Source organism: Ptiloglossa arizonensis, chromosome 7 (assembly GCF_051014685.1).
Source record: "Ptiloglossa arizonensis isolate GNS036 chromosome 7, iyPtiAriz1_principal, whole genome shotgun sequence".
NCBI classification, from domain to species: Eukaryota; Metazoa; Arthropoda; class Insecta; order Hymenoptera; family Colletidae; genus Ptiloglossa; species Ptiloglossa arizonensis.
The window spans coordinates 10413182-10429878 of NC_135054.1; the positions used below are offsets into that span (position 1 = coordinate 10413182).

Sequence of the window (16697 nt, forward strand, 5' to 3'; positions counted from 1 at the left end):
ATACGCCGTGCGCGGTTGGTTAGCGTGAAACTCGAGGGAGGTGCGCAGGATCCGACAAGCAACAACCATTGTGGAAATATTTCACGTTTCCTCGGTCCTTTGATCTCTCGGACTTCTACAGAGCGTTTCAAAATCGTGGATATCGAACTTCGGTGATGTTTCGCGAGAACGAAATAAACTCCGAGGTACCCGGTTCTTGTGGAAATTTTCGACCTCGTCTCTGGTGAATGCAGCTTCCTCGGTATCGAAAATTTGCGAAATAAACTCCGGATTTAGCACACACTTTGCGAGAATCCACTGCGAGAACTCTGCTCTTGCTGGATAATCTGGTCGAGTGGAGGATTGCACTCGTTGAGCATGGTACGGGTACAGCAACCGATCATGAAGAATTCTCTACGTAAGAGGATGATTCGTTCCTACTGCTACACTTGTTTCTAGGTTTTCTTCAACCATTTCAAACATGGACCTTCTTGTCAAAAGGTATAACAAACCTAGATCTGTTCCCGACATCTGTCTTCCCGAATTTTGATGTCACGTTTCAAGTGTACCTGTCTTGTAACAGCGTTAACAAAGTTTCTTAAACAATCAAAGTTTAAGGCAAACATTTTTCCAATCAAAGTATTCGTGTAACTTTAGCGTTTTCGTTGTCTAGGTTATACATCTCTAACGTTTAAAAATAATATGATGTCATGATTAACATTCTCTGAAAACTTTGCGACAGCACTCGGTTCATCGATCGCGTCGATATGTAAGTAACATTTTTTTTGTTGGATAATAAGACATTCTTTCGTTGTGAAATAAATGCAAAAGTGAAGAACGAAGTGTTTACTTGTGTAAACACCAACGGAAAGAACAGTAAGGTAATTCGTTATTTTTGTATCACTGTTAAATACGATAAGCGAGTAAGTCGCGTGCTTAAACCGAAACAAAAATTGTTTACGATTCCGAGAATATTGTTATAACTATTTAACCCATGTTTATCATAATGGAAAGTCCTACATTTTGTCCTCCAATTGAAAGATTCTTGAAATTAAGAATCCTTGGACCCTGGAAAGACAATAATTTTACTATTCGTCTTATATCTGTTATACAAACTGGATCGTTAATATGTATCTAAGAATCATTTCCATTCTAGTGACAGCTTTTCACGTGACAGTAATAGGGACATTTAGTCTGCGTTAATTTATCGTACAAAATGACTCAAGTTTGTATACAAGATAATACGATTGCCGAACAAAAACTTTCGTTTACAACTTATTTCATGACCAATAGGAGTACAAGAACTAATAAATATCTCAGGGGCCGTATCGAATTAAAATATAGTTCACTTTGTATCGCAGAAATGGATACGTGCAATTCAAGAATATCTTACAGAATGGTGTACATATGTATATTCGTGTGTGTTGAACGACGTCAGGTGTTTATTAGTGCAAAACGTATTTCGATGAGATATATTGGTAAATCACTTTGATAGCCTCGAACGTCTCGATACCAACAGCTTTGATATTGGAAGGAGGCAACAGGAATCCAGAATTTCCTCCGGGTAGTTCGAAAGTGTACGATATACTGATGCCTGCCTTAGCCATGGCCCAATCGTCGCTACCACCGGCAGCGGGATCTAATTGTTTTGTAAGAAAAATGTAAAGGAAACGATTAAATGAAACACAATATTGGCTAAAAGTATTCGAATTTGAAATAACAGAGAAAAAGAATTTCAACCATATTGTGAGAATAAATTATCGGTATGCTTATATCTGAACTCCAAAATAATCAAAAGAAATGCAATCTTAAACAAGAGTATTTTATTACGTTTTGATTCCCGATTTTCTCTTTCAGATTTTTAAAGATAAATATCGGAAAAAGAGAAATTGTAAAACAATTACATAAATTGAATTTAAGAAAGAATCAGTACACCTTAAATTTAATTTATGTAGTTGTTCTATATTTTTTCTTATTTAATTGTGATGATTCTACAATTAAGATGTTATCATCCAATTGTGGTTAATGATTCCAAAAGTGGAGACAGAAATGTGATAAAATACAAGGGCTGTATCAATTTGTAATAAAAGTGTGGAGTAAAGAGTAAATGTTTCAAGAATCCTTCAAATGTAATACTTATTTTTTAAGAATTACGACGGTTACTATACAAGCGTTTAAAACACAAAGTTTAAACGGATGCTTGTTTCCGATTAATTTCTCACTTTCGTTGTAACATTCAACAATTTGCAATTTCTCTTTACTGTCGTATATACTTTTGTCGTATAAAAATAATACATTGCAGTCGACGAGGTAATTCTGTATTTTGATCGATTCTCTCTATTTTTCAATCAACATTCTCATGACAAAACGAAGGAAAGCGATTCGTTAAATAAATTTCGTTACTTACAGAGGTGATTAGCAGAGGTTCCGAATGTGTATTTAGTTCCACGCGATTTAGCAATGGCGTTCGCGCAATTGCTGGCAAGATTTTTCTGGAAAAATATAAAACAGGGTAAACGATCGAAGAGTCGAAAGAGTATCGATAATTTCGCGGAAATAACGATAGAAGAAAGCGTTACGTACCAGTTCTGGTTCGTTGGAAGGCACCTTGGATGTGAAACCCCAAGGGTACAAAATATACTGAAAAGCAAAATTTCCGTACTTTGTTAGAGCAAGAGATGAATGTAAAGCACGATTGTTTGAACGAGTATTAGCATTGCAAGCGTGCAAACTGATTCGAAACTCTGAATACTCCGAGTATCGTATTCGTGAACGAATAAACGAACGATAAACAATAAACGCTTATGCTGCGGGAACGCGTGACTCGAAAACATTGGAAAACTCCAATTTTACTTTCGAAACGATTAGAATTAATCTTGTTTGAAATTATCGATAGCTACCTGTCCGTACGAGTGAAGCGTGAGGTAGGCCTTGATTTGTTGTTTACGTGCTAGGATGAAATCGCGCAGATTTTGATTTTCCCGCTCGGAAAATGGTTTTGGTCCAGCATAGGTCTCGCTGCACGGGCTGGATGACGCACCAATTGCTGTAAACGAACAAGAATTATTTTTTCCACGCATTGTTTCTTTCTTCAACATTCAACAACCGCTGTCACGTATGTACGATATTATTCTTTCGATGAAAGATGGACAAAATTTGATTCGAATGAAATCAACGTATAGCGATTTACTCGCAACGTTTGTTCGATTGAACAGTTCAATTTTTATTTGTTTTCATTGTACTTCATTCTGGAATTGGAACTCTAATTTTGATTCGACGAGTAGCGAATAAAAGGTTGTTCATCTTTTATTCATTGTTTTAAATTTTGAACTGCACAATAATTTTTGATCATGTTTGCTTGTGGTCGTTATGTCATCATTTGTTCAATTTACCAAGTTTGTTTAAGTTTAGTATTATTCCTAGTTATACAAAAAATATTCTTAGTTGTGTTCTCGTATGCCTTAATTAGATGTATAAAACGTGACACATGCTAATCAAAATATTCAATTCATATAAATTCATAATTCTAAGATATTTTACTGTTTATGTACACATTTACATTTGCTCATGATTATTAGTAATTTTCTTGTGTTTGTTAAAGCTTGTTTAATATATTTATATCTTTGAGAAATACAATGACGGTTTTTTATTGTTTTAATAATTTCTTCCTGGTAGAGTCTGGTCAAAAAATTGTTCTCTCTTGTTTGTATTTCTGAATTCAATTAAAATGTGTTCGATTGTACGTTGAGGTTTTCCTCGTGCAATAAAAGTGTTTTGGATAGCAAAAAAATATATACCGATATTTATACCGACGATGGAAATCGTTAAAAATTGATATTTGTTTAATTTTATGTAACGATGAAAGTGTGTCATGGCAGTATTTGAGTATTTATAAAGTCCCCAATTAAAAAATTTCGGATCAAAGGACAGTTTGGAAGCTCTCGTTGCATTTAAACTTTCGTAAAATACACCGGAGGCAAACGAAATATATAACTGTTAAAGTTATTGAGCATTATGATACAAGCCACCAATAACGCAACATTTTTGAGTACAAAGTTCGAATGGTCTCTATTTGTAATTACGATAGCATTGGTAGAGTTTATCAGGCATGCGTTTCATAATAAAGAGAACAAAAATTATGCCAGACAAAACGAAATTAATCTTTCGAGTAACACCACGGTGATAGTGCGATAAAAATTTCTAGAACGTGTGTCGAATTTTCTCACGGAAGTCTAATGCGAAAAAGTGCCCGCGTAAATTTTCGCGTAGCAGCCAACTTTCAAATGGCACAACGAATTAGGGATCTCAATTTAGAGACTCCAACGCAGCTCTGTTCATCGAATTTCGCGAATTTATTTGGTTGAAATTCCACGAATGAGAAAAATTAGAGCTGCGAGGCGGCTCTCGAAATAATTCCCAAGCCGTCAACGTCGTTCGGATTAGCGGGGCATTAATACGAGATTCGCGAATTATGCATTCAGTATTAAGATACAGTTTGAAATATATGAAAAAAAATATTTCTAGAGTCCAACGAATTATTAAATTCAAACAGCAGATATCATTTATCGTGTTATTTAGACTCTCGTCGGAAATAAAATTGAAACTATTCAATTTGTTGTATTGTTCGGAGATTAAAATTTGTGAATTGTTTGAAAAAAATAGTATATGAAATGACAACAACGCAAATGACAGGATGTCTCGTTTAAATTGATACAACGAAATATCTCGTAGATAAATAATTGCGAAAAAGACGAAGTATATTTTTCGTTATTTTGAGAGAAGATTCAAACGAGATTATTAGTTTGTCGTTGCGATCACGTTTGCAAGAACTTTTCGAGATTGACTTATATTTTTTTTTTTTTGCCATAAACAGTATAAATTACATCTTTTATTCGAAATGATATTCTACGTAAAAATGTGCATCACTCTTGAAACATTTTCTTGGGAAACTTTTATTTTTCAAAATATTTAGAGAAACATCTAGAAGAATCCAAGGAGTTTCGATATTTCTCTCCGTCTAATATTCGTATTTCGCATTTGTTTCAATTTTACGGAAACCTACTCGCTTGTATATGACCATGAAGAATTACAGATCGAAACAAACGTAATGCAGGAGATATTGTATCGTTGACATTTATTTATTATTTTATTGTCAACGATCAATTCTCAATCCGAATGTCCATTATAATCCAATTAGACTTTGCAATCGTTCTATTACATCGAACTCCGTCATTTAAGTGACCAATCGTGTTGTTTCGTTCGTTAAAGTACGAAACAAACTTCGCCCCGTTCAATTTTGAACCCGAAAGTCCAGCCGGAAATCTATAAAAAAACGCCTAACACAAACAAAAGGTAAAATTGTAGGCGTGATGTCAAGATCTACGTCGACATCCGTAATAACGTCGGGAAATAACTCAGAGTTCTCGAAAGTCAGTGTGTTAAAGCTCGAATGAAGAGACCTAGAGGAGTAACAACCGTGCGGTAACGAGCAAGTTTTTATCACGCTCAATCATAACTTCAATGAAAACGCCGCACAACTGCTCTCCAAAGAAAAGTTAGACTGCAATGGTTGAGTTAACCGTGACACAGTACTCCTCGCAGAACACGAGCGAGATGCATCAACTAACAACGTGTCCTCTCACTCTCGTGAAATTATTTACGAGAAAAATTTTCGATTGTTTTTCGACGACCGAGCGTCGTCCTGCGACTCTCGGTAAAATTGTTGCGTAAATAAATCGCGTTTATCAAAATTTCTCACGTTCCTAACTGCATTATTTTACCAAAGACCGAAACGAACACCCGAAAGAGTCTCACGTTCCAAAAAAAAGAAAATTGTTTAAATATACACGATGGAACGCAAATATCCGGAAACATCTTTGATACTAGTTGGATACCAAAAATAAACTTATGAAGTGATAAGTTACACGCAAGATCAACGAACTTTACGATACATCGATTAAAACGCTTTGCTACTCTTTGAAGAATGATTTTAAAAATTGCACGCAAGTATTCAAAAATACTTTCTAGTATTGCTAGTGCTACAACACGCTATTCGAAGTCGTAAATCTGTTAAACGAACGCTAATAAACAGAACCAGTTGCTAGTAACTGTTTGCAGTGTGTGCAACTTGATGCATAAATGGGGGAGAAAAAAAAGAAAACAAAGATTACAGCATTACCGCGATCGAATCTTTCGAGAATGGAGATACTATCTTCGCGTATTCATTGGTACTTCGATCACTGTGATTTATGTTGTTTAATCCCAATTTTTGTCTGATTAATCAATGGTCATGTCGTAGATGTCGTTGATAGATTATCAGCAGTCTCGTTGCCTGATTGATGTGTACCGTAATCGCCATCGCGAAATATTCATTTGTCTCTTTAATAGAAACTCTCGTCACACTCGTGTTTGATCTGCGCGATAAAAGCGAACAAACGCGCAATTGTACGGGCAATTTTTAATCGATCGATTCGCGGCCCGATTAAATTATTAGAATGCAATCTCTTCCTTCTTGAAACACCATTTGTTTTTTTTTCTTTATACGAACGCGACACCTACTCCAAATGCGTCCGCGTGATTATAAATAAAGTTAGAAACTTACTCATCCACTCCATGTCGTAATTTCTGTTCCCGTCAACGCCGCGACAACTCGAACCACTATTCGGGGACCTTGTTTTTCTCCATAAACGATTCTGAAATTCACGTTTAAAAATACCCGTTATTCGTTTCATTTATTTATTCACCGTCTTCGTTACACATACAGCCAAAGGTGTACGCGAAAAAGGGTCGTGTTGCAATTGAAGTTTCCTTTCCAACTCAACCTCATACATTAGAAATTTGCTTGTCATTCGAGTCTTTTCGATGCTATCTTTGTTTCATACTGTCTCGTAGCCCCCCTTCCCTCTTAAAAAAAGAAGACAAGACAAATTCATCGACTTTTAACAGAGTAACATTCGTCCCCGAAATATAAACCAGTAGACTTCTTTTAAATTCTAAACTCGTGGAACGATTACATTAGTGAGTACATTTATAAGTACACACTTCTCGAAAGCAGTGAAGCTGGAAGTATAAAATCGTTCGTTTTCAATACTGAGCTAAATTAGAACGGAACAGTGAAATATTGAAATATTGCCACAAGGCGAGAATAAGACGAAATCTATGTACATTGAATCTCCTTTAACCGCTAGTGGTCGATAATTACGAGGCTGATGGTGCACCTGTGGAGTCAATTTATAAATCGAATATAATTACCGCAGATTTAACATGCGTGAACTCGTAACCGTCGGGATTTAGGACCGGAAGAATGTACCAGTCGACGTTGTTCAAGAGATATCTGTTCTGATTCATCACCATCTGATCTATTATATAAAGAGACGTCACTGGAGCAATCCATTCTCTGGCGTGGATTCCAGCATCGATGAAAATAGCTGGTTTATTTTTCCCACCCGTAGATAGCCGCAGTACATTCATTTGTCGTCCTTCGAAGGATGTGCCTATATTAATTAACGAAGCCACATCACCGTGAGTTTTCGTTACGTATTCCAGGTATTCACTGATCTGCGAACGATTTTAATAAATTACTTCCTGGACTCTAAACGTTTCACCTCTCGTAAAACTGTGGCTTTCGTTCGCCATTTTGCATTTCATTCTTAACCAGTGGCGGATCATTTATTTGTGAAGTTCACTTAATGTATTAAAATTCAAACAAATAAATGCAAGACAATTTTTATTTAATCTTGCATGGTTTATATTGATCAAATTGATACGAAATTAGAAATATTATTGATAAAGGAAGAATGCGTGGAATGTTCACACAGATCATTCGGATCAGTGTATCGTTTACGATTATTCTTGCGAATTGAAGCTTTGAAATTAAACAATGACTCGTTTCGTAGGCTTTGAGGAAGCGTACGGTTCTACGTTAGAAACGCTTGCGCCAATTTGTGTTTCTCTTGTTTTCTGCTACAGTTCGTTTAATGTCAGAAAGCTGTTCTAGTTTTGAAAACCAATGTTACATCGATTCACAAACCGTTCGTACAAGATACATTTCTTCCACTGTGAGCGAGTTCGTGTCTTTTATATAAAGTAATATTTTTACCGAGAATGGATAGCGACAGCTTGATCGACGATTGTAAAAATAATTTCAGTGTATCGACAAGTAGTAAAGAAACAAGATTTTACTTCCATATCTGGAATATGGAACTGTACATATTGCGTTTCAAGATTTACCATGCGCGATGTATTTATTGACGTGAAAAATGAGGACATGTGTGTCTAAAAGATGTTTATTTTGGTTTCGTATCGTGAGTGGAAGTAATATAAAACATCGAAAATACACATTAAACTGTTTCTCATCGTTTTACTCCACTGCGCAATTGCTCGCCCGTAATAATAATAATCCTGAATGGGGAATATTTGTCCGAAACGGTATTAATATGGTTACAAAATTTGACAATTTTTTTCCGAAAGAATCCCCAGAACTTTGCAAATTTTAGCAAAGTACAATTCTAATACTGCAATTACTTTTTACGTAGTCAATTAAATTACGTTGAAGAAAACGTGGAAAGTACGATGAATTCGTTGCTGAAATTCCATTCAATGAATTCGCCATATCTCAAAAACGGTTTGTGTTATTCGAATGTTGTAACTTTTCCAGTAATCTGTACAAATAAAACGTGGTTGTGTTCGTCCGTTTGTTACCGTGTCGCGAGGAAAGAAACTCGGTGTAGCGCAATTAAGTTCGAAACGTGTCCATAGAGTACGTCAACTTTAAATATTATCCACCTAACATCGCAAAATTCCTGCCGGCTTTTTTTGTTACGCCCCTAAAAAGGTGGTGTATAATATCTCGCTTATCGTTACTTTTACAGCAAAAGCCCGCGTAACGAAAGTTATTGGAAAGTAAATTTTAAAACATTTTTCTTTTATACACATTTTCGATAAAATCGATAGTAACCGAGATATCGACCCGATACAACCCTTCCTTCCTTTAGTACTCTACAAGGGCGAGTAGCAGCAGAAGTTTATCCCCGCTTCCGAATTTAAAGCGAAAAAACATCGTGTATCAGAAAACACTAAAATACCTTTAGCGTTCGAACGAAATTTCCTAAGCTCGGCCAACATTGGACAAGCTCAACCAGTTCGAGAATCAAAAGTATTACTTACTTCCTTGTTATTGGGATAGTAAGTGAAAGATAATTTTCCAGGTGTGTTGTAAGCTTGAAGTCTCCCTCTTAATCTGCGTTCAACCTGCTGCGTGATGTACTCTTCCGTGACCGCTTCCTGAACGTTTTCAATCGTAACCGTGTAATTCATAATATTTTCTTTCAGAAGTTGTTTGAACCCGTTTACATTGCTCGCCGTGACCAAGACGTCCGCAGTGTTCTCGGTTATTTTCGTAAAATCGAAACCGGGAAAGTTTGCCAAACTCTTCATCAATTCGAGCTGTTCCGGCGTATCGTAGAAAGTAGAGAAACCTTGCATGCTGAAAATTTTTTTTACAAAAATTAAGCATTCGTTCGAAACTTCAAACTTTAATTAACACAGATCAATGTCATGGTAGTTGATGGTGACTGGTGTTTCAAAGTTACAACTATTCTCTAAAGGGCTTACAAGACGTGAACTCTAATACTTGTAAACTTTTAAATAGCATTACTCTCGTTAGTAATACTATAATATAGCAAGTACGTAGACAAATTGACGAATATCTCTAGTTTTTACATTACGATTTGAACAAATACCGTGTACATTTTTAAGTATGGAAAACATGGAGGTCACCTGTTAGTCGAAGCTTAAAAGGCATTTGTAGAATGCTTTAAAAAAAACACAGTTGTGTTTACATTCCCACTTCAGTTACAATTCGACTAACTCTTCTAGCATCACAGACGTTGTTCGTTATTAACCAAAGACGCTGTCAAATTTTGATAGCAATCATTTGGAGATTGAGTAAAATAAAATAATTCGTAGCAGCATGAAGTCTTTGAATGAAAGCATCGAAGCAAAATGATTTATTTACTATCGTTCTATTTCGATGCTTTTATTCCAAGGTTAGGCTAATATTACGAATTATTTTATCTCGTGCAATCTTGAAATGACTGTTGTTCGTCTTCGTCATGGTCTTTGGTTAATAATAACAATGTTTGTGATGCTAGGAGAGCTAGTGGGACTGTAACTGAAGTGGGAATGTAAATACAACTATACAGTAAACTAAGTAGATATTTAGTACATCAAACTAGAGATTCTACATCGATACTATTTATAATTTTGAAATGAAACATTTGTGCCAACAAATAGTAAATCACTTAGCATACATTAATTTCTTTATTCGTATAGATTCGTCTCTTTCTATCTTAGAAAGAGAGTCACGAAATAATGAACATTTTCCACGAAAATAGTCTCATTTATTAATTATTAGTTACTGTAAAATATTAAATAAATAAGAACGTTCTAAACCCTTTAGGTAATTAAACGTTTCGATCGTGTTGCAGCGTTTCCCAAGCTCCTTTAATGTCGAAATATATCAACACTTACATTATTTTCTGGCAAATTGCTTTTTACATTAAGAAACATAATTAATAATCAAATTCATTGATGTATATAAATTATAATATTGCTTGGAAATTGAAGCTATACTCTAGATAACAAAAAATGATATACATACATACCAGAATAATAAAAATTATGAGGTTTAGAAGGAAAAAATAAATCACAATACATTGTTCTTCGTAGATGGTGGATTGTTATCTGCACTTTTTTTATAAATGTCATTATAATGTATAGAATCTACTCAAAGCCCAAAAAGTAAAGTGTTCCTTTTTGTATTTGATTATTAGCATATACTAGTAGATTGATAAACAAAAGAAATGATATTAAAAATTATAATTATACAAAAGTGACGTACATTTCGTTTAGTTTCGATACTAACTGCCATTTATCACGAAACACTTATTTACATTGCACGCAACACAGTTTGGGAAACGCTGGTGTTAAACTTTACCCCAGAGAAACGAACACTGATCCCGTTAATACCGGTAATTTAAAAATTTGAAGAAACACACTGCAATTAACAAACGAACTTACCCCTCTAAGGGTAGCAGATTTTCTTCACCGGCCGCAAAGACGGCCGCGACGCAGAGCGTCGCGATTAAGAAGATACGCATGTTAGCTACTATCAATTAAACCTATTTATTATACTTGAAGCTTCTGACTTTATATATCAGGTCGTATCTGTACCCACCAGTATCCTTATTTACTTTATACCAAATTGCTTTCGAAACTTGAAGCGATCAAGATGATTGCTGATACATGGCGATTGGAAAATCCGTAAATCAAACATCATTCTTGCAATATTACACCACATATAGAGTAAGATAAGTTCTCCGATTAAATGACATTCTTATCACGAAAGATAACTGTGATTGAAACTTTATAAAACATTATTGATTCGTTTTCGATACAAAACGCAACACAAAGTAACTTTGGTACATAATGTTGTTATCGATGAATATGACACATTGATGAGATTGTTAATCCTGCTTCTAATTAATACCAATGCATCGATCTATTTATAAAAAAAAATGAAATCAGTACAAACTACTTCGTCTTACAATCTTACAGATAAACGATAGCATGAAGTGTATCGATTTGAAAAAAGTAATGAATGTTGAGTTAGTTAAAATTTAATTATCTTAAATTTTGTAATTACAAATTATTGATTAATGATTGCAGATTGTAATTGTAGATTACGATTATTGATTAATATCAATTCAGTGCTTCTTGGTGTAATGATTATTCTTATCTTGATCGCTTTGTTAATCGATTACAAAAGTCGTACAAAAAAGAATCGATTAGTGTTCATCTCCAATCTAAACAATGTTCTATTTTACCGTAAATATTTAATTAGGTAAAATTCGAAACTGACGGTACCATAAAGTCTCGTAAGCATCGCTTCTGATCTGTGTAGTTCGACTAAAGGTAAATTACCGACCACGAATAACCGAACTCTTCGGTATACTAAGTTTTGGAATAGTGACCCACTGATACGTTTTTATAGGTGAAATTACAGATATGATATAGAATAACCCAAACCATCATTCAATAAAAGACAGTTTTATTCTACAGACAAGATGTAAGATAAAAGGGACATTCATTCGACATAGACGAGAAATAAGAAAGGTAGACAATCAGGTAATGCTTTTTCGTGTTACACGGATCGGGAGCTTAAAAGCTTACATTATCATTCCAGTGTTATCGATTTGAACTAGAATAAAAAATTATCGCTATTGAATATATGAATTAAAAATAAACACGATGAGAATTAACGAATTTGACGTTAAGGATATAGCGTAAACCTTAAGAAGTAGAAGTATCGACCTTATAAAATATCAGTGGTATTGCAGGGACCTTTTCCTCTAAATTGATTATTCCAAGAACTGTATTCAACCAAAGCACTGAAGCGGTGAAAGTTGTAAACGTGGAAAACTCGTCCCTGCATATCATTTGTAGGTCTATCGAATGTATCAGTTCCAGAAAATATAGTAATAATAAGTTCCATTACTTTTCCTAGATGAAACTCGCAACAATTTAGCAATATGAAGCTAATTGTAAGAATATTTTACAGTTACATCTATCCCATTTAAAGCCAGAAAGCTATTAATGTTATATGAAATGAATTTATCGAAATGCAACAACGTTACAAAGATATTCTTACGTTTCATTAAAATATTCATAATTTGATACGCGTTTTCAAATTTTCTATGTTCCAAAATCATACAAATGTATTTGTATATGTATCTTAAGAAACTATTCTAAGTTTATAGCCGATTAGGTCAAACAGTACATTCTCGCGAGTAATTCCGATTACCAAGTCTCGTCACGAAGAGGTTGCTGCAAACGGAGACCCGATAAACGAAATCAAAGTTCCTTTCATCTCCTCGTTTAGATCTGCCAAGGTACTACATTATCAACCAAATGAGGTAAAATTGAGAAAGACGAACGAACCATGGAATTGACCTTAGTTGGTCAATCCTATTTCCTCTTAGCGAGCTTGATTGGGTAAAAGGATGATCGACATTACTAAGAGAGGTACTTCATTTCTTCCTGTATCCTTATATTATTTTTCCTACATTTCTTCCTTATTCTGTTCCACGCAAAATGTCGTGAATTCCTGGAATTGTAATGTCATATTCAGAATAACTTCAGAAAGTTGTTAAAATTTTCGAAAGATATTTGGGCTGATTTTTTTAATTTTTGTACCAGGAGAATATGATGGTTGAAGATGTGGTACAATTTCGTGAATTACTGGTATTGTAACGCCATTTTTAAGAAATTTGACGAATTAAGAATCACAGGATTTTCAAATGAAACTGTGTTATATTTTGAAACTATATCTGGGAAATTGATAACCGAGAAGATAGCACATTTTATGAATTAATATTTGTTTGAAATATGTTGAATTTGTATTGTTTATTACTATAAAAAATATACGGTTTATATATGTTCCAAACAAATGTCTTGTACAAATATTGTGCAATAATAAATTCACACTTTACAATTGATGATTCTTAATTTCACAGTGTCGTCAGAGATAAACATTAACACCATATGATTGGGTTTTTCCTCCAAAATAGAAATAATATTTCCATTTATATATAAAAATATAGGCACCATATATTCGTTTTCACTTTGTTGCTTCTGTTAATTACTGTGAAAGCAAATGTTAAATTTTTTGCTTTCACAGATCTTTCCGGTTCTCAATATTGGGTCAGAGTTATCAATTTTCTGTATAGTAAAGCTAATTAGAATTTTCCCTTATGGAAAGGTTTACCCATATTAAAAAGAAAATAACATATTTAAACTCAATAAAGGTACATTTTGTACACATAATAAAGTTTCAACAATATATGATTTCAACAACCAATGGCAAAATCAAAAATAAATAACTTCGCGACTGAATTTGGATGATAAAACTAATCTATATGATCGGAACGCGCATTATCTACTTAATGGGGCATGTTTACAATGTACTCTAAAAGGAATATACCTATCTAGAGTTGCTATATAGTATTCACTTTACACTATCAAAATATGTTCCTAGGAATGTGTTCCTACAATGTACTCTAAAAGGAATATACCTATCTAGAGTTGCTATATAGTATCCATTGTACACTATCAAAATATGTTCCTAGGAATGTGTTCCTACAATGTACTCTAAAAGGAATATACCTATCTAGAGGTTGCTATATGGTATTCATTGTACACTATCAACATATGTTCCTAGGAATTTCATTTACGTTGGTAGATTTCAAAAATGCTCGTATATATTTAACATGTTTGTAATTTGTACGTTATTTCTAACGTGTAATGGTTAAATGTATATACGTTGATTTCAATTTGTCCTTGTTTGTTTAATAAAATGAAAGTGAAAATTTTAACAAGAAATCCGGATGAATACTTACGAGAAACAAAACGTGACATTCATAAAGGTTAGTTTTATCCAAACATACATAACCTTTAAAATAGCAAATTTTCTAATATAATCATTTTTATATTTCACTATATAAATATTTTCAAATAGGAAACAATAATATGTTAATTACTAATTATGTATATTATTTATAGTTCCTAGGAACTATGATCCTGCATTACACCCTTTTGAAACAGCAAGAGAATATACTAGAGCACTAAATGCAGTAAAATTACAAAAAGTATTCGCGAAGCCTTTCGTAGGATGTTTGGAAGGTCATAGAGATGGAGTGTCCACCTTGTGTAAACATCCTCTGCAACTATCAACACTTATCAGTGGAGCTTTTGATGGAGAAATAAGGGAATGGAATCTTCCTAAAAGAACTTGCGAACGTACATTTTTGGCACATGATGGTGCAGTACGTGGAATTGCATTTAATGAAAATGCTGAACACTTTATTAGTATTGGCGATGATAAAACTATTAAAACATGGAAAACAGAACAACCATTGTTTGGTGAAGAGGAGGAACCTATCAATACAATACTTAGTAAAGTAAGATTCAAAAGATTAAAGACAAAAATTATTTTATTCTACATATTTAATTTAAAATTATGAATATTTTAGACTATTATAACTGGCATCTCTCATCACCGAACACAGCCTATATTTGTAACATGTGGTGAAGTCTGTCATCTTTGGGAAGAAACTAGAAATGAACCAATTAATACATTCAAATGGGGTGTTGATAGCTTGTATGACATTAAGTACAATCTTGTTCAGTCAAATTTATTTGGTAAAAATTATTGCATATTGTGGTACGTATTGGAAAATACTTTACTTCACATTTGAAAAATATTAATTTCTATTTTACAGCTGCTTGCGCAAGTGACCGTAGTATAATCTTATACGATGCCAGAGAAGCAGGTCCTTTACGAAAAATGTTCATGAAGTTAAGGACAAATAAACTGGCTTGGAATCCCATGGAAGCTATAACTCTAACATGTGCCAATGAAGACTACAAGTATGTTTATGAAAAACATGATATTATTTGATACATAAAAACTTTAATGAATTACTAATATTTTCACTTTAGTTTATATACTTTTGACATTCGTAAATTACACAAACCCGTAAATGTACATATGGACCACGTAGAAGCTGTGACAGATGTGGATTATGCACCAACTGGAAAAGAATTTGTGTCTGGTAGTTATGATAAATCTGTTCGTATTTTTGAAGTTGATAAAGGTCATTCTCGGGAAATTTATCACACCAAACGTATGCAAAGACTGACCTGCGTAATGTGGTCCCTGGATAATAAATATATTCTTAGCGGTAGCGATGAAATGAATATTAGAGTTTGGAAGGCAAGAGCGTCAGAAAAGTTGGGTGTGGTATGTACTTGAAATAATTATTTCTAATTTATTTTCGTTTTTGTCTACTTTTATACACGAAATCAATCAAATATGTTATAGCTGAAACCTAGAGAAAGAGCAGCTTTATATTACAGTGACGCATTGAAAGAAAAGTTTGCCGCACATCCCCAAATTAAGAGAATTGCTCGTCACAGACAGGTTCCAAAACATATTTATACTGCTAAAGCCGAATTACGTACAGTCCGCGAGAAAAGTAAACGGAAGTACGTATTACTGTCTAAATGGAAAAGTAATGTAAAATATAAGTATTCTTTATTAGAATATTTTATTATATACGATTATTTAATTATAGGGAGAGCAATAGGCGTGCTCATTCCAAAGCGGGAGCAGTACCTTTCCTTTCGGAGAAACACAAGCATGTCATTAGACAAGACCTCTAATCAACAATTATCTATTATATTACTGCAATGTTTGTGCAAATTTAATAAAAGTAACAACCTTTTTTCCTGTTAAATCAAAATTGATATAATTTTATCTATGCAAGACACGTTTCTAGAATAATATTATTTTAGAAATTACAACGCGAATTTACAATGCGATTAAAATAGAAACGCATTATCGTTGGATACTAAAAAAGAAATTATGAATAATATATAAATACGATTCACATTTTATTCTAAAATTAAATTGTCCAAAAAAAATTTTAATTATATTATAAACGGTAACCCCGTGAAAATATGACAGTTTGGCATCATCGAAATCGTTTGAAATGTAAAAAGAAGGTATAAGATAAAATTTAACGATTCAAAGGTCTAAATTCCTATTTCTTGTGTAAAGTGTGATTGCATCTCTTTTTGTAAACAGAATCATATATTTT

The 16697-nt window shown here is 33.7% G+C and overlaps 2 protein-coding genes across 3 annotated transcripts; one reads left to right on the forward strand and one right to left on the reverse strand.

The window, feature by feature from the left end:
• Positions 1–744: 744 nt before the first annotated feature.
• Positions 745–11178, reverse strand: LOC143148900 (carboxypeptidase B). Of its 2 annotated transcripts, XR_012992637.1 has the most exons (9): positions 11059–11178; positions 9145–9463; positions 7231–7536; positions 6581–6671; positions 2880–3025; positions 2563–2619; positions 2387–2471; positions 1373–1618; positions 745–1047 (listed from the first exon to the last, which is right to left on the reverse strand). XR_012992637.1 is itself a non-coding variant. In XM_076315705.1 (8 exons), the coding sequence occupies exons 1-8, from the start codon at positions 11136–11138 to the stop codon at positions 1425–1427; spliced, it is 1278 nt and encodes a 425-aa protein (XP_076171820.1). In that variant the 5' UTR covers positions 11139–11178; the 3' UTR covers positions 1337–1424. The 2 variants fall into 2 exon arrangements, 1 of the variants encoding a protein (XP_076171820.1); XM_076315705.1 differs by lacking the exon at positions 745–1047 and having other exon boundaries at positions 1337–1618.
• A 3110-nt stretch (positions 11179–14288) lies between these two features.
• Positions 14289–16450, forward strand: LOC143149019 (DDB1- and CUL4-associated factor 13). Its single transcript, XM_076315993.1, has 7 exons — positions 14289–14462; positions 14599–14996; positions 15069–15237; positions 15318–15465; positions 15538–15838; positions 15920–16083; positions 16173–16450. Exons 1-7 carry the CDS (start codon positions 14393–14395, stop codon positions 16258–16260), a joined length of 1338 nt encoding a protein of 445 aa, XP_076172108.1. The 5' UTR covers positions 14289–14392; the 3' UTR covers positions 16261–16450.
• The last annotated feature ends 247 nt before the right edge of the window (positions 16451–16697 follow it).